We start from the raw sequence: 26,782 nt of genomic DNA on the forward strand, positions 1-26,782 counted from the left end.
TTATTTTAGTTTTGGACTTACAATTCCTTAGCTTCTTTCAGCCCTTCTTCAAGTGTCCTCCATTCTATATCCTCGCCAAACCCTTTAAGTGAAATAGTATCAATTATAAATGTTGCAAACAATAAAATAATCAACATCCACGATAAAAAATTAAGATGCAAAAATGAAGGTGAAAAATCATTACTTGAACATTCTTTTGCAGATCACCTTCTTGCCCATGTGGACAAAAAGGGGAAAAAGAAACCCCATGTAGTCCTCAAAATAAGTTATGAAAAACATTATCTTGAAGTGCATTAATGAAAACCATCTGACATGAGGAAGAAAATGAAGAGGGGGAGAAAGGTTAGTTTAACTGACCCACTGCTGCTGCACCCACCTAAGAACTGACCCATCACATATCAGCAGTGACTGCTGAATAAGACCTATTCACTTCACACACCTAAGACACTTGGACAGTCAACTGTGTTTTGTTCAACTAAAGTAACTTAGAACATTTGCACCTGAAACAACTATGGATAAAATTTTATGAAAATTGGTAGGTCAAACTCACCTCAATAAGCATTATCACACTTTAAAATGGACAAAGTTTTATTTGTAAATACTCATTTCCCTCTTGTCAAATGAGACCTGATGAAAAGGGATTTGACCCATTTCCTGGAAATAGTGGTCTGTGACCTGAGGAAAAAATAATTTTAATGCTGACAGATATATACCCTCTTAAAGCAATCAAATGTAATTTCTGTGAGTTAATCTAAATGCTTCACATTAACTGCACTGTCTCTGAGTGTGATGAATAAATTCTGCCATTCATCACAGAAATGTGTGACATCAACTGAATCTTAGATGTTCTCATAACTGTTCTTAAATATTAATAACTTTTTCATGTACAAGTAATTAATCTTTGTTAAGATGGAATAATTAAATGATGCAAGTTCTAGCAGATATTATCAAACAAAACCCAACACGAGCACAGATGTCTATCCTGTGTTTAATCAGAGCTTGAAATTAACAGTATTCCACTAGGCATGTCAATTTATTGTAGGACAAGTAGTTTTCATAAATTCAATAGTCCATTTACCAGTAAAGTTTTTGTTGGCAGGACTGGTAAATTTCTCACTCTGCTTGTTCTAATAGCTACAAAGAAAAGTACGCTATATTCTAAACATGGTGCAGTAGTCATGTTTGTAGGCACTTAACAAAGTGAACTCAATGTGCAGAAACCATTTTTGTCTGACCACATTTGACCTTTAAACCTCAAACTATAAGTTTCTTTATTACCGGAAATGCAAACCATTTATATTGTTTGGTCAAAGAACTTAGTCTAAAATGAATGTTATTCCGCAAAAAATATTTTTCTTTGTGGCGCAATGCCACTGAACTTTGACTGTTTGACCCACAAAACAAAAGGCTTCCTCCATATCTTAAGCATGAGTCATCAACAAGGTCAAGATGCCTTGTATAGATCTAAATTTATTAAGAAAATAACCAATTTGTTTTGTTCAGTTATTGACCTTGACTTTCTATTTTGACCCCAAAATCAAGAGGCTTCTTTCCAAACCATGAGTAAGTCAACAGCTGAATTTGATGACGGCACATGCCTGATAACTGAAATATTTTTGTGCACAAATCAATTTTGCCTTCAGTCTGTGACCTTGATATATGACGTTTTGACCCCAAAATAGGTAAGCTTCTTCCTTATCCAATTTACAAGCCATCCACAAACTTTGTTGAAGTGATGTAGAACTAATGTTATTAATGTATGTCATCTGTATTGAGCCATAGATTGACAGTGTTCTTTCTTACACAAAATGAAAGCCAACCACAAAGTCCGGTAACTGCAGATGGTGTTGAACTTAAGTTATTGTGTGGAAGCCATTTCAGTTCTTTCAGTCATTGTAAGCCATCAACAAAGTTTGATAACAGACAGATGGACAGATATGTTTTAAGGTAAGCATACACAATTTGGACAATCATGGCACTGATGACATTATTATAATTCAGCTCACAATTCGGACATCACTGCAAAATAGCAATAATTCTATCTCACCAATTCTTTACAAAAGTGCACACCATAAATACGACACTATATTTTTAACTGGTCTTATATGTTGATATATTTGTAAGTCTCTAACTATAAAAAAAAACATGACACAAAATATCTTCGGATAAGGTTCAACTCAATATTGGATGTGAACTTGGTTAAAACCCCAATGCCACCCTTATATGCCAAATCATCTGAATAATACTGAACCGTGAAAGATATTGGTCCTAAACATCACTGGGTTCCATAAAAACCAGATATCACATTGGTCCTAAATATCATTGGGTTCCATTAAAACCAGATAATATCAGGCCATCTAATTTCTCTCTAAAACTCATAAACCCTGCAATTTTTCACGTATACAAATTAATCCGATCTGTGGGTGAACAGATTTTAATAGAAAGCTGCAACACAAGATTTGATGATGTCACTGTTGTAAGATAACACCACACTGACTGTCATGAGGTCAAGTTCACACTTCAGCTAATCACCAATAAGTTATTTTTATCCAAGTCTTTCTTTTCTCTTTAGATTAGTCACTAACAGAATTTATCAAATGTATTATTGCCACTGCATGGTCTTGAAATAACTAATAGAAAAGTGCAAAAACCAACAAGCGTAGTAAAATTCAACAAATAATTTATTTCCCTAAAATACAAATTGAAAATGTTAAAAGAACTTAAAGTATTGCAAATTAAATTTCAAATAATCCTAGAATTCCTAGCACAAGTGCTAATGATTAAAATTACGAATTTTAGTGGTATTCCAAAATAAATCCAATGCTGTGTTGATGTCCCTGTGTCATAGAATTCCTAGCACAAGTGCTAATGATTAAATCTATGAATAAATTTTAGTCGTATTCCAAATTAAATCCAATGCCGTGTTGATGTGCCTACTGTAAATTGTTGAATAACAAGAATACAATCCAAGATTATATCCTTATTTGACTTTCACTGTAAATCCAAGTCAATATTTCCAAAAATGTTATTTCTGAGCATGTATTTCCAAAGAAGAATCACTTAAATTAAATAATTTGAATAAATTTCAGCCCAAATGAAACATAAAACACAACAATAATACCACTGATTCTGCTCAGATCTTACAGCAAGAATAACTAATTTCTAGATAAACAAGATTATATAGTACTCTAATTGACTTCAGCCACAATTAACATTTTCTATAAATAAAAAAAAAACCAAGTTATTACCTAAAGGTAAATTTCATTCTGGAGGCTTCCAAATGTTTACAAGATAAATCTTAGTTATAATTGGAAGGTCTCTTGTTAAAATTATAATACGAAATGTGGTAAACCACAGGTAGACCTGGCAATTCATGGGGAATTTCCAATGTTCTGGATTCTGAGATAAACTTGTTTACAAACCAATTTTAATGATTCGGGTCAGGTAGAAAATGAACTTGATTTTGGACAAGGTCAAGTCCAGATATAATTATCCACAACATATAATTAATAGAAAAAATTAAGAACAATACAAATTAAATACATACATAACACCTTCCCTCATAAAGAAAAAGATGTATGCAATCAAGCTTTCTTTCAACTATAGTCAAATGTACATGTGATAAAAATTTGTATAAGCTTAATATGCAAAAACAACACCCTGAAAGGAATACTACCTTCTCATTGGCCAACTGAAAATAAGTTGTTAATAAATACAGGATGTCATTTTTTAAAACAAATGAGAGGATAGTGTTCCATTCAGCGCTTTGTTCTTGTATATTAAGCTGGCGCGAATAGGTACATGTCGAGCAGTACCGTGGGAAAACGATTTGGCATTCCTTAAAGGTATGATATTAAGTCAGACAGGGATACACAGTCAAATGCCTGAGCTAAACATCAGTACCAAATGTATTACGCTACTCGAAATGTTGCTTGAAATAACAGCGTTTATTTTTAAATGGTTAACGTGAGAAATGAGGGAAGTGTCCTCTCTTGTAGTTATTATATAGTACATGTATGACAGGCCAATTTTAATCAACGATACAACCCCTGTGGACTTGCACTGGGGTATCATGCCGCAGACATGAAGCATGATGTCCCACCCAGTTACATTATCCTGACACCAGGCCGACCACTAACCTCTTAATGCTGAGCGCCAAGCGAGGCAGCTGTTAGTACCATTTTTATAAGTCTTTGGTATGACTCGGCCGGGGATCGAACCCACGACCTCCCGCATCCAAGGCGTACGCTCTAACCACTAGGCCACCGGAGTGGTCGTAATCGATCTGTACATGTGGCACTGCCACTGGTTCCATCGTAGAAAAAAATATAGATTAATAAATTATAATCACTATCTGAATATCATAATTACTGTTAAATAATATTTCTACTAAAGCATACCATTTCCTGGTGCTTTTGCCACTATCAAACTAATAAGCAGTGAAAAGGTAAAACAGAAAGTAGGCCATACTATAACACGCGCCATTTTACTTTCACACCAAATGTCTAACATAGACTATTAAAATGTGTAAAACTTATATCTCAAATAGCTTATAAAATGGAAGAAAACTAGTACATCTTAGTTAAATCATGTAATAATTGTACAATAGTATGAATCGTGAGCAAAATTTAATTCAACCTATAAAACTAAAATAGCGTATATGACGTCAATAAATAAAACTGAAACAGAGTATTTGATGGAAAATTACAACCTATACAAAATTAAATAATAGGAATACTGAATTTGAAAATAGCTTAATATGTTATCTAAGTTAGGTGTTTAATTAGTTTGTAAATGTTATTAACTAACGTCAGCCCGTTCCTAAATTTCTGCGGAATAGTCAACACATGTATGAAAATGGCTGGTTTTGGCGATGATCTTTTCAATGTTTTCGATAACGATTCCACAACTTCACGCCCTAAACCAGAAGTGTCTAATATAACTAATGAAATAAATGAAGACATTAATATATCAGACAGTCAGAGGTAAGGCTTTATTTGTGTGGCTGTCAAAGAATGTAATTTGTGCTGGTTATTTTCGGTTTAGAACCTATTTTCGTATGTGTGAGGTTGTTTTTAGATACGAATGCTGGCTGATTTGAACAAAATGCCAGGTTGATTCTGGTCCAGTAAACCATTATAAGAACATTATTAGAACACACATGCCTGATTTATTTTAATATCGTTCTGCTGTCTGTTTTGACGAAGCGTGGTAAACTCGGTTCTCGAGAGAAGATAGTTTTACAATGCAAGGCGTCTTCCTAGTCCTGCAATTAGCTATGCGCAAAGTATTTTGAAAACGCGTTCGCAAGCTGTAACATTAACTTTTGGGGATTTAACACGGTCTCATTACATATTCATATTTTTTCACACATAAACCCTTAGTTATTACGCCATTAGCTGTTCACAAATTAAGTCTAAAAATAACCAGCCTTACAGATTTTCGACTTTCGGAGATTAACGTTTTTCCCCTCAATAAACAGGAATTTTAAAAAGTAAAAAAATGTAAATATTTTTTAAAAATAATATCTTAAACTAAATAAATGTTAATGTATTGATGAATTTATGAGTAAATAAAAAAGACATTTAAAACATGTATTCAAATTTGTATGGTAATTGGAGCAAATTGCTGCTGATTGTGCATTAGGATTCACATCGCTTTGATTTGCTCCAAATATTAGCACAAACCAGGTAAATCAGAAATGTAAAATGTGCGTTACTATGCATTGTTTCAATTTCAACAATATATGTTCTTAAACATAGTAGAAAATACAAAATTGAGACTATACTTAACGACACTTCAGCAAGATGGCAGTGGTTATGTCATATTTATAACAATGTAGGTTGGTGCTGAAAACATATTATTACCAATTTTTTGTCTCAGTTGCACTTGGAAGACATTACAATGTTATCTTCAAAACAAGAAATAATGCAGTTTCCTCGTGCTAAGAAAATCACATCTGCCTATGCAAAAGACTGTTGCAGCAACAGGTACTTGTATTTGTTATTGAAGAAAGAAAATTATTGACTACACCTAGTTGTATTCTTACATTTTCTTTTAACTTACACAAGGTGATAAACTTTAGCTGTTTGAAATCTATTCCATTGCTCATTCTCAGCTAATTTCATTTATTCCATCAGCACTGTCATTCAGTGGTTAAATATCTCAGCATAAAAAAGAGAAATTCCAAATTTGTTTCCGATGCACAATTTAAGGGTAGATGATGGGAGGATTTTATCTTAATGAAGACCCCCTTTATCAAGGAAAAAAGGAGGGGAAGAAGAAATGGTCAAAGGTCATTATCTAAACTTCGTTATCTGTCTCTTTCTTCCTGCTCCACATTCTTATATCTCTACTGAAATCAACATCTTTGACCGATGTCACCTAGTTGTATGAGCATTAATCTGTTAATTCTGAGCATTCTGCTCTTTTTATTTGCATCATTACAGGGCTCAAATTTAACACAAATTTCTTTGTAGCCAGAAGGACTAGTATATTGAGAAATTTACTAGTCCTGCCAAATCATTACTAGTCCTGTTCAGAAAATAATGTCACACAGCTTTCATGTACGTTTACCGATTCAATTTTAAATTTTTGAACAACCTGCAACAAAACTGGATGTTTTCTGTGTGTTTGTTTTTATGAATTGCGTACACTAATTACACAAAACAACATATCGTTCCTTTCCTCGTCATGATTCAGCCATTCCTTGTCTTTTGTCCATTTTCTTCTAAAATTTTCCAGTATGCTTTTCCCTATCATAAGAATTATTCCTCATCATTCTCATTCAACTTTTGCTTTTATCCGGTGGCTGAACACCTTCTATCAAATGCCACATTTTTCCGGTCTTATAAGGATGGAATTGTGCCTTGTTTTGAAATACGAGATGTTATAGTATAGCTGGCAAGAGTTATTTAAAGCAAGACAATGAATGGCACAGTGTTATTTATATAAGAAAGTCAGATCAAGAAACATGTTTTAAAACACGTGTCTTTGCCCCATCCCACAATTAAATGGCCTTTCCCTAACAAAGACTTAACTTCATCAGATGTTCTGCATGATCAAAGCAGCAGCTATTGTAAACACTGTTATAAAATATTAGCATCAGAATCTTCAGCAACATACTATTTAGACACTGCATTCTATGAATTGTATATTCTCCTGAATATATTTGCCCAATGGTTCACAGAAAAGATACAGTCTAATAAAGTGGTAGTTCCCAGACACAGTGATGTCCACCATTTTTTCCCAAAGACAGGTTCACTTACTGTTCCAAAGTGATTTTATGAAGAAAATAAGATACATGCAGCAGTTAATATTTTCTTGTTACCATTTCTATTCTTTAAATATAAATTGCTATTTACATTAGTTTAAGTTTCAAAACACAAGTTTATATATTTTTATCATCAAATGATAACTTTCGGAAATTGGGCAGTAATAGTTGCTAACTTACTCGAGAAAGGTTAATGGTCAGTCAACTATCAAAAACATGCCTGTGAATGTGCAAGAGTTTACTTTTTGGTGCAAATGATATCAACACCTGCTATTTCATGGCTTGAAGCCTACATTTTGCCTGGAGCTATATAACATAACACTGAAACTAACATAGTCAAAGGAGAGGGAGCATCTCATAAGAGACAGTCATTCAGTGTTCCTCTAAAAAATCACAGGGCAAAGTCGTTTTCACTTTCCAGTCAGAAGATGTTGAAGTTTTAATTTTTAGGTGACAGTCACCCACTTTGCCTTGTAGTGTCACCCGTGTGTGTATGTCTTATCTCAATTTTGCGGTCATTGACATAACTTGAAAGAACTCCAGCTCTAGCTAAATCAAGAATTTTGTTTGTCCAAAATTGTGGATTTTCACCTTGTTAAGAGAAACATTTGTTAGTAACATTTTGAGACTTTCTTATGAACCCAATTTTTTTTTTAGGTTCTTATTTTATATTCAGAACAGTTGCCAGTTTTTTGACAGAGGACTTATTTATAAAGATGGTAAATTAAAAGTGTAGACCTCTGGTTGCTTGCTGCAGTAGGCAACAGTATGTCCAGCTTTTGCAGAAAACTGAGCATCAAACTTTTTTATTTTCAGGGCTGAGAACCTGCTCCAAAGTATTGTTGGCAAAAGACAGTTTGATCAGCAAGATGATGACCAGGCACAAGAGACAAAGAAAATTAAAACAGAAGCAGCTGAAGATGGCGGGTAATTTAATAAATTCTACTTTTGTTTGGATTCGTTATAAAATATTGGCATTAAATTAGAGTTTGGAATCATAAACATGTACACTATAGAAGTCCGGGAATGGAACATCAGACAAGATTTCATCAAAATCTGCTGGGTTTTCCTGTATAATTCACATAAAATTGCAAAATCATTGTGAATGATATTGACTCAACAGTTTATTGTTATTCTTCATTTCAGAGCCATTGAGATAATGCCCAGAATTCAGATCCATAGAGTGGATACAGTTGAGGCTTGTCTTCATGAGGTGAGATGTGGTTTAGCATACTTGTGAGACATAATACATAAATTTAGCATGCCTGTGAGACATGATACATAAATCTGACAGAGATAATAATAGTGTTTGTGAGGCATAATGATTATTAGTGTACACTGTAGAGTTATCTAATCATAATGAAAGAAAAAGAAAAATCTCAGTGAAATAGCAAAAGGGAAGTTATCGATGCATATACATAGGAAGACGTTTAAAAGGTTGATGGCAACTTGCTTGGGGATTGTCAGATTTTATATTCTTTTTTTATCCATCTTAAGGAAACTTTTGTATGTTCTTCTTCCTTGAGTGCCACCTGTAAATTTAAATAAATATTCCTTGAAAATGTACAGATTTCACTTTGTATAGCTCTGTAGATTGTAATGTAAATTATTTTACTCAAGTAATACCCTAAAACACAATGGAATGCAAAGGATTGTCTTTTTTTAACATGATGTGTAAATATACTTATATTAATGTACCGATAAGAATCACCACTCTTTTCAGATAATCTTCTGAAAAATGTCCGTAACAGGACTGGAGAAATTCTAGATTATAATGCTTTGAAAATGGATATGACCTCAAAACTAAAATGTTTCCTTTATATTTCATGGTACATGGCATAACATTTTACTTGCCCAGCCCAATTTCCAAATTGTCCCGGAACTGTAGGACAAAGAATTTTTCTAGGCTTGCATTATGTGTTTCGCTGTGGAGAAGGCTGTTACACGAAACGGAGTAAAGTTTGCACTTTATAAACTTCCTCCCCTTTTAAATAACTTAAAGATTTATAACTTCAGTGGCATGTTGACCATCAGTGGCATGTTGACCAACAAAATGGAGACATTTTAGGCATACATGGTTCAGAGTTCACAAGTTGGGTTGAAGCTCAGCAAACATTTATATATATGAAAAAACTCTAGAAAATTGTCTTTCTTTCCTTGAATAAATATTGAATTCTCAAATTGTCACTTTCCAGTCATATTATGTAAAATTTAGGGTTGGTAACAAAAATTTGCCTGCCCAACAAAATTTTAACCTGTTCTTTGCTGGTCTTGAAGGAATTGTAGATTGTAACTTTGTAATAAAACATTATTCATGTTTCCAGGTTGCAGTTCCGCCAGATCAAGAGTTTGTTCCGCTCAAACCCGGTCCAGACAAGCCTGCTAAGGAGTTCCCCTTCATTCTGGATCCATTTCAAAAAGAAGCTTTACTTTGTCTGGAGAACAACCAGTCTGTACTAGTCTCAGCACATACATCTGCCGGCAAAACTGTCGTAGCCATGTAAGCAGACACGTAACAGTGTATTAATTATTCCATGTATATTGCTTTACAGACCTGTCTCTTGGAAAGAAACAGAGGTATTTGTAGTAAGTACATCCTTGATAATATGCAGATAAATCCACAAAATGAAACTGATTAGTTAGTAATTACCTGCACTAATTTGTTAAAAGTTACTCCTAAACTTGAAAGAAATCAGTCAGTTACGGCAAACAGTTTTTATCAGTAATAGTAGCCCAGCAGTTTGTTGTGATTTTATGACATTATTAAAAACCACATGACTACATTAATTTTCTTGTGGGTCTTATTCCAGAATGAAGTGGAAAAAAGATGAAGTTATTATGGCATGTAACAAGCATCCATCATGTGACTCCCACATTGGTTAGTCTGTAAAGATGCATAAAGATGCCCAATGTAGTAGTGATGGTTGCTGAACTTTTGTGTTGTGAAATTGAAGGCTTTTGAGAGCCTTGTGGACATAAAAATGTTTACTGTTCATGAAAAATCATTTAGACACAGTGGCTTTCCTATCAAGTCAAGAGTTGATAATAAGTTTTTACAATTTCAGGAACCCTAGCCTACACACCCCATCCTTACCAGGTACCCCAGATTTTCTCGTGGCAGGATTAGAAGGCGAAAATACTTGTCACCATTTTCTGATTTTGAAGAATCACTTAGTACAAATGAATAAAGCTAAATGAACAAACATATTTTTCTGCAGCTATGCAATCGCCATGTCTCTCCAAGCCAAGCAACGAGTCATTTATACAAGTCCAATCAAAGCTCTCAGTAATCAGAAGTATCGAGAGCTGTATGAGGAGTTTCAGGATGTGGGGCTTATGACAGGAGATGTCACCATCAATCCTACAGCTAGTTGTCTTGTAATGACTACAGAGGTAATGTTAATTTGTCTTTTGGAATTTATTTTGTGCAGTTGGATGCAAATTCCAGATAAGCTTTTATGCAGCCATTTGTTCTTGTTTTGTCTGTTGTGCATTGTGTTTCCATTAATAATTGTTTTCACGATCATATTTTTTTAATAATGTGAGAATTTTTTGTAGGATCGATATAATAGGTGCAGACATGTAGCTCTGTAGATTATGTGGATGATGTATCAACCTCAATGAATACAATTTAAATTCAAGCCCTGTATTTCAGAGTTCATGTAAAATGTTGTTCAGCATAAAATAAAAAAAATCATGTGGTAAATCCCAGTGATTTTCCCTATCAGTATCTCAATGTACTCAGTGATATTCCACCAACAGCATCTTTGAATGTTCTCAATGATATTCCACTGTCATTGTCTTGGAATGTTCTCAGCGATATTCTGTTAGTATCTTTGAATGTTCTAATTGAATTTCTGCTATCATTATCTTGGAATGTTCTCATTGCTATCCTACTATCATTGTCTTTGATTGTCCTCGGTGATTTTCTGCTATGAGTATGTCTCTGTATGTTGTCAATGATTTTCCACTATCATTATTTCTGAATGCTCTCGTTGATATTCTCCTATCAGTATCTTTGAGTTTTCTCAATATTTTACTATCAGTATCTTTGATTGTTCTCAGTGATATTCCACTATCAGTGTATTTGAATGTTCTCAATGATATTCCACTTTCATTATGTCTAAATGTTCCCAATGATATTCCACTATCATTATGTCTGAATGTTCCTAATGATATTCCGCTATCATTATGTCTGAATGTTCCCAATGATATTTCACTGTCATTATGTTTGAATGTTCCCAATGATATTCCACTATCATTATGTCTGAATGTTCCCAATGATATTCCACTATCATTATGTCTGAATGTTCCCAATGATATTCCACTGTCATTATGTCTGAATGTTCCCAATGATGTTCCACTATCATTATGTCTGAATGTTCCCAATGATATTCCACTATAATTATGTCTGAATGATCCCAATGATATTCCACTGTCATTATGTCTGAATGTTCCCAATGATATTCCACAGATTTTATTTTACAGCTGTATGGTGTTAAATGAAATCAGGATTTTCAGAATATATGTAGTGCTACAACAAAACATACATACGGTATATAATAAGTTCTGCCTTCATGTGTGTAAAAAGGAATCATGTAAACAGATTTTTAAATTGTATTTAGATTTTTCCCCTTACATTGTATACAGATAATACCATGTATACTCTACTAATCCGATGGCCTAGTGGTTAGAGTGTATGCCTTGGATACAGGAGGTAGTGGGTTCAAACCCTGGCCAAGTCATACCAAAGACTTATAAAAATGGTACTAGCAGCTGCCTCACTAGGTGCTCAGCATTAAGATGTTATTTTTAGGATAGGTTGACTGGGTGGGACATCATGCTACATCTCTGCGGCATGATGCCCCAGTGCTAGACATCACTATAAACTGCCACACTGTAAACATTGAATGATATGACTGAAAGATTATTAAAGCTACGTTAAAAGTCCAGATCACACACACCATTTATGCTCATAAATTGAATCCAACTGCAAACAACATAGACCCTGATCTGCTGTTACATAATGCACAGGCAGATCAGGGTCTTTGTTGTTTGTTTACTGATTACTCTAGCAAACTACATAGATCTAGATCTCAAGTGCATTATATGATTGCAGATCTTGGTCTGTCCATTTTACAGTTGCACTCGACTTTTAAGCAAGTACATATGAAATGTCCTATTGAACATCCGGAAACCAAGGGATACTATATCTTCCTTTTCAGATTCTTCGCAGCATGTTGTACAGAGGCTCCGAGATAATGAGGGAAGTTGGTTGGGTCATATTTGATGAGATTCACTATATGAGGGATAAAGGTATGACTATAATATTTTTAAAAGTTACTTTTATATGCCTTAGCAAATATGTGGTAGGGACATACAGTGACACCATTGTCATTTAGTTTGTATGTTCATCCGTCCAACCAGTTTTGTGTTTAGGCCAGTTTCTTGGGTGCTTTGGTGGGGCATCCATGTTTCTTGAACACATTTCTAGTTTTGATAAAGTGAAGCCTTTCATAATATATGAAAGAATTCTTACAGAAGAAGAACATCAAGTGTTATTAATGTAAGATCATCCATTATTTTATAAAAAGTTTAGATTCACTTTTGTTGCCTTCATTTTTTGATTGAAATTTAAAGAACATCATAGGATGGATTATGGATCCCAATTATCACTTTTTCAGTGGCTTTGGTTTTTTTTTTTTTTGTCTTTCACATTGACACAGGCATCAATTTTAGGCATTTGCATTCAGCCAATGTTTCCCTTACTCTTATTTGTGCATCAGAGACCCCCAGATTTTTGTAGTTCTGACATCATGGGGAATTTTGACTCTCAATATTGCACACCAAGGGGATACACTGGATTAGCTTTCTTTTGAAACCATTGCAAGTAAAAATTGCCCTTAAGCTGTAGTATATTAATATCTATACGAAACTAATTTCCATATTTCCATGGTAGCAATATTAAAGGCCTTTTAAAATTGCCCTTAAGCTGTAGTATATTAATATATATACAAAACTAATTTCCATGGTAGCAATATTATAGGTCTTTTAAAATTGCCCTTAAGCTGTAGTATATTAATATATATACAAAACTAATTTCCATGGTAGCAGTATTATAGGTCTTTTAAAATTGCCCTTAAGCTGTGGTATATTAATATATATACAAAACTAATTTCCATGGTAGCAGTATTATAGGTCTTTTAAAATTGCCTTTAAGCTGTAGTATATTAATATATATAAATAAAACAACTAATTTCCATGGTATTTCCTTGCCATTTTAGAGCGTTATTTGAGCATATGAATTCTTGTTGGGACATCTGCTATGAAGCCATTTATGGAATGGTATTCTCCATCTGTAATGTAATAGTTACGTCAACATCAAACAAATAATTCTACCAATAATAGGCAATCTAGTTTTAAACAGCATGGTCTTAATATTTATCTAAATTGGCATTTGTGATCGGAGTAGAAGTTCAATATTCAAGGAGCTGTTGTTTTGTTTGACATACGAATGACTGCTGGATTTAATGCTTTCATGAGTTCATTGTGACCTGGTCAAATCGTTATTGTCCAGACATGTGAGCAACCAATTTTCATTTCTTTAATATAATTTTCGTGTTGATGAACAGTCTAGGCTACCTACAGGGGCTACTTACAAAATGAAATTAAGGCTATCAGTAAATGGTTATAGTGATAAGGGTCCAATAGTCAAACAGCGGAAGACATCAACCCTGAGAGTTATGATGTTGGAGTAATGGGATTAATCTTCAACCCACAACCACATTGTAATTATCAGGGTTGGTGTCAAATTGTAATACTGTGTCCAATTGTTATAATATTAGTCTTTGAACCCCCCACCTCCCAATCCTTATATCCATTTACCTATAGTTTTAAATTCATTTGTAACGAGCTGTAGTGAAAGTGCTTTAGCCCCAATGTTCTTGAGATTTTGAGTTTCCAAGCTATTTTGCAAGTCTAATTAAAAAATTATTTATCTTGAGAAAAACTATAGATATTTTTGTTATTTGATTCTGTCAGAAGAGTTTATTTGATTTTCTAAACAAAGTATAAACCCACCGTTTTTGTTTTTTTAAAGGCATGTAGCGTGTAAGCCTTCTGATTAATTATTTACATTACTTACTTTGGATATGACTGTTTATAGAAGTTACATAAAGTGGTTTTCTGTAGTTTAAACAGAAATTAATATAACTGGGCCTGATCATATGGTTGTTTTGACCAATGGAAATCTTCCCTACATTTATCAAGTGAAGCAACTGTAATTATGGTTTGTAGTAGTCTGTAGAGTTGTAGTGCAAAGTCAGCTGCAAAGGTGACATTTTGAGGTTGAACTAATGACAGATGGGACTCACTTTATTGGTTGAAAACATACAGAAATTTTGGCATTTAATCCATGAATTATTACTTTGAAAGGAAAAAAGAACTCAAAAAAAGGGAATGAGCACTAAAAGAACTCAAAACATGGAATGAGCACTAAAAGAACTCAGAAAAAAGGGAATGAGCACTAAAGGAACTCAGAAAAAAGAGAACGAGCACTAAAGGAACTCAGAAAAAAGAGAACGAGCACTAAACGAACTCAGAAAACAGGGAATGAGCACTAAAATTGAATGAGAGCATGACCCAGATTTTTGTACTGCAGATCTTTTCAGATGAACCAGATTTTCCAAGATGTAAATGTTCTTATTGGTTTCATGAGCACTTCATAGATACAATATTTATTATAATAATACAAGAGCATCCGCCTTGGATGCGGGAGGTCGTGGGTTCGATCCCTGGCCGAGTCATACCAGAGACTTAAAAAATGGTACTAACAGCTGCCTCGCTTGGATTCAGCATTAAGAGGTTAGTGTTAGGACTGGTCGGCCTGGTGTCAGGATAATGTGACTGGGTGGGACATCATGCTACATGTCTGCGGCATGATGCCCCAGTGCTAGACATCACTATAAACTGCCACATTGCAGACATCGTAGCGATATGACTGACAAATTGTTAAAGCTACGTTAAAAATAAAAAATCACATCACATCACATTATAATAATACAAGTTGTTAAAGGAACAGATGATATTTCTGTGTGGACTACAGTGTTAAGGTGGTAAAACTGTCAAAACCAGTAAGATCATAATTTCTTTTTACTAGTGCTTTATATACTATATAGTATTCTCAGACCATCCGATTTGTACCCCCTACTGATTTAAAAAACAGAAGGCATCAAGGACATAAAATGCACAAAACTTAGACCTTTCATTCACTGATTTATAAGTTTGAATCTTTGCCCGTGGGGGGATCTAGACACTGTTAACTTTGTGATGTTTCAAATCAAAAGGGATTTTCTTCAGTAATGTGATCACCATATTGGCCAGTGTATGTTGTCAAGCAACAGATGTGATGTAGTTCACTGTCTTTGAAAATCTCAATAATTCCATAAATTTTGGATTTACATCTCTTTGAGCACATATATGCAAGAATTCCTTGTCTTTATTTGTTCAGTTTGCTTTAGGAATATTAAAAACCAGACAGTGCAAATATTGGGCACTGATGACACGGTTTTTGTGAAATAGACTATTCTAAAAACAGAAGTAAACAGCAAGCAATCTGTTTGCTTGTTTACATTGGGAGCTTTTGTTGCATTGAAATGTCAGTAAATCAACAGTCAGGTTATAAATTATAAATCACTTAATGAAAAGACTAAATTTTGTGCATTTTTTTATATCATTGATGCTTTTGGTTTTTAAAATTGGTGTGGAGGGGTTTACAAAAATACAGGAGGATATGTGAATAATGTAGTATTTACTTTGTTGCTTTAAAGGTTTTGTGTGTCCCAGCCCTTGGGATCCTACTTGCAGCATTGGCTGTAGTAAATTTTTGAATTCCATTAATGTATGTTCTGGAATATGAAATGAAATTACAAAAGCTTGTTCTGCTGGAGAATAATTTTGTATTTGGTATATAAGATGAAATCCACAGACAAGTGATTCTTACACAAGTTTCTTATCTGTCCATAAACCCAAACCTAAAATAGCCATATTGGTACTTCATGGAATAGCGAATTCTATATATGTCTACTTCCTTATTATTATTTATCTTTATAATAGTATCAGGTAGCATTATTGGCAGAACTCTAATTAAACAGAAGTACTATTGACAGCCACTGTACATACTCATGTTTGGGTTCAGTTGCAAAGAACATAGACACAGTTTTACAGTTGAAGATGGCATTTGTAGATCAGGGTCAGTGTTGCTTGTTCTGCTGATTATAACTAACTTCATAGGCCCAGATCTGCCTGTGCATCATGTGATGGCAGATCTGGGTCTGTCCAATTTGCAGTTGGTCTTAACTTATAAGCAAGTATTTATAGTACTTCATAGAAAAAAATCCATTTTTTTACTAATCTGTTTCGTCGTCCAGGCAGCAATTATGACACTCTCATCACCTGTCCATTTGTTACATGTTTACAATGTGTAGAATTCATTTTTATCCCATGAACCAGACAGAGTAATTTTGGCATCAGGTGTGGAAAATTTAAGATTGCAAATAATAGGGTCAATTGCAGGCGGTACATCAACTCTGTGAGTGGCAAGGTAATTCCCTTCATCTTCTGTAGTGTGCAAAAGCTGGCACTTCAGGCTGTCATTTCTAGATTCCAGCTTATTAATTACTTTTGTGCCTAAGGTAGTTTGATATAGAGGCATGAGGAGACAACTGCCACAGTTGTCTCCTCATTTTGGCCTGCGTCATGTCATATATAAATATATACAACACCAGTAAGAAGTAAGCCCCTCTTTTGCTGTTTGATCATTGTTGACCTCTAGCCAAGAAAACTCCTGCAGCCAAGAATATTTTAACTCCCATTTTCATTTTTTATCATATTCCCTGTCATAGTCAGGTTTAGTTTTAACCTGTTTTGTTGACTTTTCATTCAACTTTTCAATATTTGGGCTAAGTTTTCTTAAAAAAACAATCCAATTGTTTTCCTGGGAAAATTTGTCGTAGTCACACATAATGGTTGCAAGGAGACCAACTATTGGGTCAAAATGACATATTCCTTGGGGAAGCCCAATCCACCAGTCGATGAAATTCATTCTGATTTAACCATCAGAAGGTATCACCTAAACCAGTACTGGTTGTATCCATAGAAGTTATGGCTGGTTTCAGTCCTAATCGATAAATTTCAGCGTGCACTATGTAAATATACAGGTCACCCATTTGGTATTCGAAGGTAAGTATGAATGACACTTGTGTTAATATCACTCAGACAAAAAAGGAATTAGAACTCTTTTAAGTTAAAGATCACAGTTTACTTGTCCATGGGCAACTAACCTTGCAAAAGTTGCTTGTCTGTAAGAACATATTCCTACTTGGACATAACAGACAGTGGATATCTGCACCCATGCTAAGTTAGCTTGACTTCTTGGTCTGTGATTGTTGTTCTCAGAACAGCTTCCATCCAGATTATATCAGTGTCATAAAAACATCTTTCCAGAAAATTTATCACTAATATTTTTTTCTTCTTCCCCTGATCATTTATGAAGATTAAATGGGGAAAAAAAACACTATCATCTTTCCTTTGTTGTTTGGAATTAAACTTAGACCATCTTCCTAATTTGACAACAGTTTGTTGCAAAGCAGGCTTTATGTTGACTTCATAACCTGTTGAATTCCAGCAACTGACAAGCATGTCACTGGTTTGTGGGTCAGAATTTCCAGTCTCACTATGCTAGGGTTTTTAGTAATATCCAGATGTAGATTTTATTAATAATTTAAAAAAAACAAGGATTAACAATAATCATGGATAAAACTCCTCCTTTCTTTCCTACCGTGTTAATTACAACTCACATGGACTATTCACAAACTCATTAAAGAAATAGATACAGTTAACAGCAATTACCGGATGATTTGTTTATACATATCATTGTTGAAAGGAATGAAAATAAATTATCATTAAACATTCCACTACCCGTGGAACTGTGTCACATGACCATAATTGATTTATGAGGAATGATAGTGATCTTTTATTTGTATAGTTTTTTGACAGTGTAATATGCAATTAATATGTTAGGACCAATTGAAAAACTAACCCTCCATTAACCAAATTAACAAAATCACCTCAGTTTTAGTCATGTAGCTGATAATGGGGAAATGATGATGTATTATTTCAGACAAAAGGTACTTGGTTGGAAAGGCTATCATGAATTTTCAGTTTTGATTTTGTGATGTATACAAAATGGCATTGTTTTGTTCCTTAGAGTTGTACTACAGCTGCCTTATTGGATTAATGCAACTGCCTTATTGGGTTCGTACAACTGCCTTATTGGATTAATGCAACTGCCTTATTGGGTTCATACAACTGCCTTATTGGATTAATGCAACTGCCTTATTGGGTTCGTACAACTGCCTTATTGGATTAATGCAACTGCCTTATTGGGTTCATACAACTGCCTTATTGGATTAATGCAACTGCCTTATTGGGTTCATACAGCTGCCTTATTGAGTTCATACAACTGCCTTATTGGGTTCATGCAGCTGCGGGTTCATACAACTGCCTTATTGGGTTCATACAGCTGTCTTATTGAGTTCATACAACTGCCTTATTGAGTTCATACAACTGCCTTACTGGGTCCATGCAACTGCGGGTTCATACAACTGCCTTATTGGGTTCATGCAGCTGCCCTATTGGGTTCATACAGCTGCCTTATTGGGTTCATGCAGCTGTCTTATTGGGTTCATGCAGCTGTCTTATTGGGTTCATGCAGCTGTCTTATTGAGTTCATACAACTGCCTTGTTGGGTTCATACAGCTGCCTTATTGGATTCATGCAGCTGCCTTATTGGGTTCATACAGCTGCCTTATTGGATTCATGCAGCTGCCTTATTGGGTTCATGCAACTGCCTTATTGGGTTCATGCAACTGCCTTGTTGGGTTCATACAGCTGCCTTATCAAGTTCATACAGCTGCCTTATTGGGTTCATACAACTGCCTTATTGGGTTCATACAACTGCCTTATTGGTTTAATGCAACAGTCTTATCGAGTTCATACAGCAGCCTTATTGGGTTCATACAGCTGCTTTATTGGGTTCCTACAACTGCCTTATTGGGTTCCTACAACTGCCTTATTGGGTTCCTACAACTGCCTTATTGGATTCATACAGCTGCCTTATTGGGTTCATACAGCTGCCTTATTGGGTTTATACAACTGCCTTATTGGGTTCCTACAACTGCCTTATTGGATTCATACAGCTGCCTTATTGGGTTCATACGACTGCCTTATTGGGTTCATGCAGCTGCGGGTTCATACAGCTGCCTTATAGGGTTCATACAGCTGTCTTATTGAGTTCATACAACTGCCTTATTGAGTTCATACAACTGCCTTACTGGGTCCATGCAACTGCAGGTTCATACAACTGCCTTATTGGGTTCATGCAGCTGCCTTATTGGGTTCATGCAGCTGCCCTATTGGGTTCATACAGCTGCCTTATTGGGTTCATGGAGCTGTCTTATTGGGTTCATGCAGCTGTCTTATTGAGTTCATACAACTGCCTTATTGGGTTCATACAGCTGCCTTATTGGATTCATACAGCTGCCTTATTGGATTCATGCAACTGCCTTATTGGGTTCATGCAACTGCCTTATTGGGTTCATGCAACTGCCTTGTTGGGTTCATACAGCTGCCGTATCAAGTTCATACAGCTGCCTTATTGGGTTCATACAACTGCCTTATTGGATTAATGCAACAGTCTTATCGAGTTCATACAGCAGCCTTATTGGGTTCATACAGCTGCCTTATTGGGTTCCTACAACTGCCTTATTGGGTTCCTACAACTGCCTTATTGGATTCATACAGCTGCCTTATTGGGTTCATACAGCTGCCTTATTGGGTTCATACAACTGCCTTATTGGGTTCATACAGCTGCTTTATTGGGTTCATACAGCTGCTTTATTGGGTTCATACAGCTGCCCTGTTGAGTTCATACAACTGCCTTATTGGGTTCATACAGCTGCCTTATTTTGTTCATACAACTGCCTTGTTGGGTTCATACAACTGCCTTATTGGAGTAATGCAGCAGTCTTATCGAGTTCATACAGCTGCCTTATTGGGTTCATACAGTTGCCTTATTGGGTTCATACAACTGCTTTATTGGGTTCCTACAACTGCCTTATTGGGTTCCTACAACTGCCGTATTGGATTCATACAGCTGCCTTATTGAGTTATACAGCTGCATTTATTGAGTTCATACAGCTGCCTTTATTGGGTCCATACAGCTGCCTTTATTGGATTCATACAACTGCCTTTATTGAGTTCATACATCTGCCTTTATTGAGTTTATACAGCTGCCTTTATTGAGTTCATAAAGCTGCTTTTATTGGGTTCATACAGCTGCCCTTTTTGGGTTCATACAGCTGCCTTTATTGGATTCATACAATTGCCTTATTGGGTTCCTACATCTGCCTTGTTGGGTTCATACAGCTGCCTTTATTGGGTTCATACAACTGCCTTATTGGGTTCCTACAACTGCCTTGTTGGGTTCATACAGCTGCCTTTATTGGGTTCATACAGCTGCCATATTGGATTCATACAGCTGCCTTTCTTGGGTTCATACAGCTGCCATATTGGATTCATACAGCTGCCTTTATTGGGTTCCTACAACTGCCCTGTTGGGTTCATACAGCTGCCTGTTGTGCAAATGGACTAATCAGATACTCATGATAGCAATGTGATCATGCTGGCAAAACAGGAAAGGGCATAGTATTCCAAACAATTATTTATTCATGGAGATGCTCCATGCACCAGTCTCCACAAGTGACTTCTTTATTTTACAGAACGAGGAGTTGTGTGGGAAGAGACTATTATCCTATTGCCAGATAATGTGCATTACGTGTTCCTCTCAGCCACAATCCCAAATGCAAGACAGTTTGCAGAATGGATTTGCCATCTCCATAAACAGGTATGATTGAATTTTGATTATTTAGAAGTTCTTTTGCACTGTCATTGTATACACATATGTAAGAAAGATAGTTTCACATGCTTTCAAAGATTGCCACCATGTCAGTAGATCATCTGAGCTTAAGGTAAATTATGATTCTTAGCTTTTAAGATACAGTGGTTGGTCATATCTGGTTTAAAACGTATTAAACGTAATGAAAGAAAATGACTAGAGATAGTTGTCACTAAGAACAATACAGGATGTTGCTAGAGCCTTGAAGAATTTGTATCCATTTTTATTGAGATTTATATCCTTCTTGGTCTTTACACAATTCTTTTTTGACATATGCTACAAAAGTTTGTACTTTATTGAGTCTGATGTTACTGCCATCAGGAATGACCACTCTGGTGGCCTAAGTGGTTATAACATCCACCTTGGATGTGGGAGGTCCTGGGTTCGAACCCTGGCTGAGCCATACCAGAGACTTATAAAAATGGTACTAGCAGCTGCCAAGAGGTTAGTGTTAGGAGTGGTTGGCCTGGTGTCAGGATAATATAACTGTTTTGGACAAGATGCTACATGTCTGAGGCATGATGCCTCATTGCTAGACATATCTGTTAACTGCCACACTGCAGACATCATAGCGATATGGCTGAAATCTTTTAAAGCTACATTAAAAAATCCAAATCACACACATGCACACACTATAAAGAATGGAGAGGGTGAAAGGGGAAGGGGTTGGCAGAATGAGAACCGAAGTTCCTCTGTGACAGTTTGGATCACCCATTCACTTGACAGAAAGAAATCAATCCAACATAGATTGAGAAAAAAAGAGTCGGGGAAATTTTGTTTTCTGTCACCTTGATGCAACTGCCTCCAAAGATTATCAGATTGTCTTCATGTATAGAATTGGGATTATAGCTAGCTTTCAGTTAGAGCAGGAAACGATCCTGCTTCTCCTTGTGTCGGCAGCTGATAGGGCATCACTGAGTTGCAGCCAGATGTAGGTGGCAAGGGTATGCAATGGGCAAGAATTACTGCCCTTTATATATTATAGACAAAAAAGAGGAATTTTTGTCCATGGGAGTGCTGGATTTGGGAGGTAGTAGGGCTTTTATCCCTAACATTAATGTGCTAAGGGAATGTATTTGAAGGTGAAGATATAAAGTCCAAAAGATTCACATTTAGTTTGAATGAACCCCTTACACATGTAAAGTTGATGTTTCTCATCTGTAATATGATTGACTGCAGTGGTTTGATGAACACTGGTGTGAAGTGTGCTGCTATGTACATTTTAAAGGGGTTGTTTCAGACTACATTATTTTTGACTTTTTCATTTTCTTGTGAAGTTTTAGAAACTTGAAAAATTAAATTGTGTAAGTTGCTGTTGATTGTTTTTACCCATTTTTTAAATACAGTAAAGTAATTCAGGTAAACAGTTAAAAATTAGTTACAATGTTTAGTTTCTGCAGTGTTTATTTGAAGTCATATGGCCAAAATACATGGCATAATTACCAGGAAGAACACCTAAATCATAACATCATTTTCTTTCATTATTTGGATGAAAATGTCAGGGAGATTTAAATATAATGTTTCAAGTAGTTTACTTGTTTATCTCTTAGGAATAAAATTAACCCTAGTTCAGTTTATTTATTTCCCACGGATTTGATTGCAGCCCTGTCATGTTGTGTACACAGATTTCCGACCCACTCCACTACAGCATTATATCTACCCATCAGGAGGAGATGGCATACATCTGGTTGTTGATGAAAATGTAAGTTGTCACATGATTATGTAGACTGGTAGACTTTCATTGCATGAATCAAATAAACAATTCTTACATAGTACCTTGTCATTGTAAACAGATCAGATAACAGAGTTGTACATAACTTTGTAGACTTGTCTGTTTAGAAAACACAAATAAAAAAATGTTTCCCACAATTTTTTTAATCAGATGTAGGTATCATTATCATGGTAAGATTTTTGTATTAAAATTCTGAATGGTCGTGATACTGTGTGCCTTTACTGGTACTCTGTTTTACTCATATACTCATGTACAAGTCAGGTCAAATTGCGGCCGACATAGACCCTGATCTGCCATCACATATCAGAGAGATGTTATTATCAATCCTTTCATAATTGAAAAAAACTTGCTTTGCAAATAGTGTATATTTTTTATCCATCCTAAAATATTGTATTTAGTTAACATACTTTATAACCTTGATAATTTATGTTCAGTCTGCTTAGAAACAAACATTTTTTTGCCTAAATGTTCTACTTCCATTTTTCACATTCCTCCCCCTGGAAGTAAAATTTCTTCACAGAAGTTTGACCACAAAATGAGCGTCTTAAACTACACACTTTGGTTTGTAAAATGACACTAATGGGATTTGGGATTGGGATGGGGTTGAGGATAATCAGGTCTGCATAATTAAAAAGTAGATCAGAGTCTATGCTGTTTGGTTCTACTGATTACTCAAAAAAAACCTGCATAGATGCTGATCATTTTGGCATCACATCATGCAGTGATAAATCTTGGTGTATGCAACTTTTATGCAAGTATATACTGTAATGACATGTTCATATTTTAGTAGACAGTTCTCTGAATACTGAGTTCACTTTCACACTTGACTCTGTGGTTCTGACCTGCCCTTTATTGAAGTGAGTTGGGTTCCCACCATCAAAAGTGCTCCATGTGTATCAGCCTTCTTGAGTTGAAGCCTTGATGGTGAATACTTTCTGATTTGCTTTCCTTCTTGCTTAGAATTTAACTGTCATCTACATTAGAAGGCAATGGGGGAACCAAATTTACATTTAAGTCTGCCACATCCCTATCAGGCTTAAGATCCTAGCAGCTTCACTATCTTGATGGAATTAGGCCGTCCAGATCATTTGGTACATTCTCAGTTCTCAATTAAATCTCCACTTGCTTGAGTCAATCTCTTGTGGACCTCTTTGTGATGAAATGGAATGCCAAAATGTCCCACCTTTGTCTCACAAGTCTTAGATCCAAAAGCCTGGGCAGTCAGTACCCTCTTCCCAAACCGTAATGGTCTAAATACTCATGCCTTTTCCTCAACCTAATTATTCCAAAAGTCTTGCACAAAGTCAGGTAATCAGAGTATCAGTATCCAGTAGTCTTGGTGGCTCTTTTCAAGCAGGAAATATAGATCAACAACTTTCTCACTCAGGCAACAGAGATTCCAAGGACAGTCTTGCTAGCAAATGACTGTGTATGCAAATTTTGCATTTGAAAATATAAAGATTTCCCATAATACTGAGTGATGCATGATCGTATATCCCTTCGGAAGTTATAGTTGCAGGAAAAATGAGCATTTTGTGGGCTAGAGCAATAAATAGAAATAGCATTACATTTAAGTCATGGAAATTCTTTTTGCCCTGAAAAATTGACTTGCCATCATTTACTTCTCAATAAAATTATGTCCACTGAAATACCTTGTAAGCAATATTAAAACCCAATGTACTGCATTGCTCAATCTGACATGATTTTGATGTTGGATTGGGTAAAATATAGATCTGGGTTTTGCCAGCCATTTTATATTGCAATAAATATCATATTGCTCTCAATACAATATGTACCACAGTAGTGTCAAATACATAAATAATTTGAAAATATACAAGTGAGGCCATGTTCTCTTGTATCATTGTAGGATTTCCAGAAGAAATGAAAACTAATTTCCCTTTTTTTTTAAATGTTCATTGATCAGATAAACACATTTTTTTTAAAGTTGTGCCTAATAGCTACACCAAGAATGAAAAGGGTACATCTGTTTAAGACTGCCGCTAATAATGTATTTTATTCTCCCAGAGTGTACTCATAAGAACATGCACTTTACAGTTATCAATTGTTGAAATGATCCACTCAAGACAAAACTATAAATAGCATTCAAGGTCTGGAAACTTAACACAGTATGTGCTGATGTAATTTTCCTGCCTAAATTTGTGTATTGAATAGAATTATAATAGCCAAGTTGCTATGACACCTGTTAGGTATTGTTTTGTTTTGTGTTGTATTCATTTATCCTAGGATAGCTTGTGTGTAAATTTGACAATCAATGGATTTAGTATGTGCTTTCTTTTTAGAATTCCTTAATTTGATATATCATAGTCAGGCATTTGTTTATTTTTAAAGGGGTTGAAGAAGGCATTAACTTAAGAAAAATTATTGTATGCTCTTTTAGGTTTGGTACATTATACTCAGGTGGAATAAATATTTGCCAACTAATCAGTAGGGATTATTTTAAAAAAATGCATTTTCAAGTATTAATAACTGCTGTCTCATGACAAAACCCTTCTGTACAATGGTGAAAGTTCCAGTCAAGAATCATGGTTCAACACTGGTTCCCCTCCATGATTTCAATAGCGTTTCTTATTTTCCTCATCAGGGCATTGTTCTCTTTTCCAAGTACTCTGATGTTATCCCAAGAAATAGTATGCCCTGATTCTTTGCAATGTTCACCAACTGCTGTCAGGGATTTTCTGTTGGTGTACAAGTATTCGTTAACTTATGTTTTAAGGCTTCTAGCGGTTTCCCCAATATAGTCTTTGCACAGTTATCACACTGGCATTTATAGATGACTGAGCACATTCACTGCTCCGGTGGCCTAGTAGTTAGAGCGTCTGCCTCGGATGGGGGAGGTCGTGGGTTTGATCCCGGCCGAGTCATACCAAAGACTTACAAAAAATGGTACTAACATCTGCCTCGTTTGGCACTCAGCATTAAGAGTTAGTGTTAGGACTGGTTGGCCTGGTGTCAGAATAATGTGACTGGGTGGGACATCATGCTACATGTCTGTGGCATGATGCTTCAGTGCTAGACATCACTATAAACAATCATACTGTAGACATTGTAGCTATAAGACTGAAAAGTTGTTTAAGCTATGTTAAAAATCCAAAACACCCACACCCACTGAGCACATGCATATAATTAAAAGGAATCAAACTGTTAGCATTTAAAGTTGTGATACAGTTATATTGATCAGGGTTTTCTTTTCTTGGTAACAGGGTGAATTCAGAGAGGAAAATTTCAATATGGCAATGGCTGTACTGAGAGATGTTGGTGATGCCGCTAAAGGGGATCTGAAGGGAAGGAAAGGAGGTTTCAAAAGTAAGAATGGAAGAATTGGAGAAAAAACAAATTGTCAGGTTTTACAGTAGAATTACAGAATAGATGTAGCTTCTCGTGGGTCAGTGGTTCTTGACGGGCTTTTCCCGGGTTCTTCCTCCACCATTAATACTGGCCGCCATGTATAGCCTATCGAGTGCTGAAAAATGGCATTAAACCCCACAACAACAACAACAACAACAGAATAAATGTTCATGGCAATTTTTTAAAAAATTATCTGCATTCATATTGCCCTGACGAATAGAAAATCACATTTTTTTGAGTGATCTTAAGAATTTTGTGTAAATTTAGGAAGCAACTTATTTTGTAAAAAGTTTATTTGATATATTTTTGAATAGCAATCTATGTATCTACACACACACACACACACACACACACACACACACACACACAGGGATGGCACTTGCTTTAAAAATGTCAC

The 26,782-nt window shown here is 35.4% G+C and overlaps 2 protein-coding genes across 2 annotated transcripts in view; one reads left to right on the top strand and one right to left on the bottom strand.

Moving 5' to 3' along the window:
* The window catches only part of LOC149806339 (thioredoxin domain-containing protein 12-like), a 38,279-nt gene extending 33,778 nt beyond the window's left edge, over positions 1–4,501 (bottom strand). The window contains exons 1-2 of the mRNA XM_089951774.1: positions 4,401–4,501; positions 22–82 (exon numbers count right to left, since the gene is read on the bottom strand). Coding sequence (XP_089807900.1) covers positions 22–82; positions 4,401–4,485 — 146 coding nt within the window. The 5' untranslated portion in view covers positions 4,486–4,501. The remainder of the gene's footprint in view (positions 1–21; positions 83–4,400) is intronic.
* Positions 4,502–4,829: 328 nt separating this feature from the next.
* Positions 4,830–26,782, top strand: part of LOC149806341 (exosome RNA helicase MTR4-like) — a 76,543-nt gene continuing 54,590 nt past the window's right edge. The window contains exons 1-9 of the mRNA XM_089951784.1: positions 4,830–4,985; positions 8,090–8,200; positions 8,420–8,486; positions 9,598–9,773; positions 10,492–10,666; positions 12,499–12,589; positions 21,112–21,236; positions 22,891–22,989; positions 26,241–26,343. Coding sequence (XP_089807910.1) covers positions 4,852–4,985; positions 8,090–8,200; positions 8,420–8,486; positions 9,598–9,773; positions 10,492–10,666; positions 12,499–12,589; positions 21,112–21,236; positions 22,891–22,989; positions 26,241–26,343 — 1,081 coding nt within the window. The 5' untranslated portion in view covers positions 4,830–4,851. The remainder of the gene's footprint in view (positions 4,986–8,089; positions 8,201–8,419; positions 8,487–9,597; positions 9,774–10,491; positions 10,667–12,498; positions 12,590–21,111; positions 21,237–22,890; positions 22,990–26,240; positions 26,344–26,782) is intronic.

Source organism: Sinohyriopsis cumingii, chromosome 1 (assembly GCF_028554795.1).
Source record: "Sinohyriopsis cumingii isolate HCF-2022 chromosome 1, ASM2855479v2, whole genome shotgun sequence".
NCBI lineage: Eukaryota > Metazoa > Mollusca > Bivalvia > Unionida > Unionidae > Sinohyriopsis > Sinohyriopsis cumingii.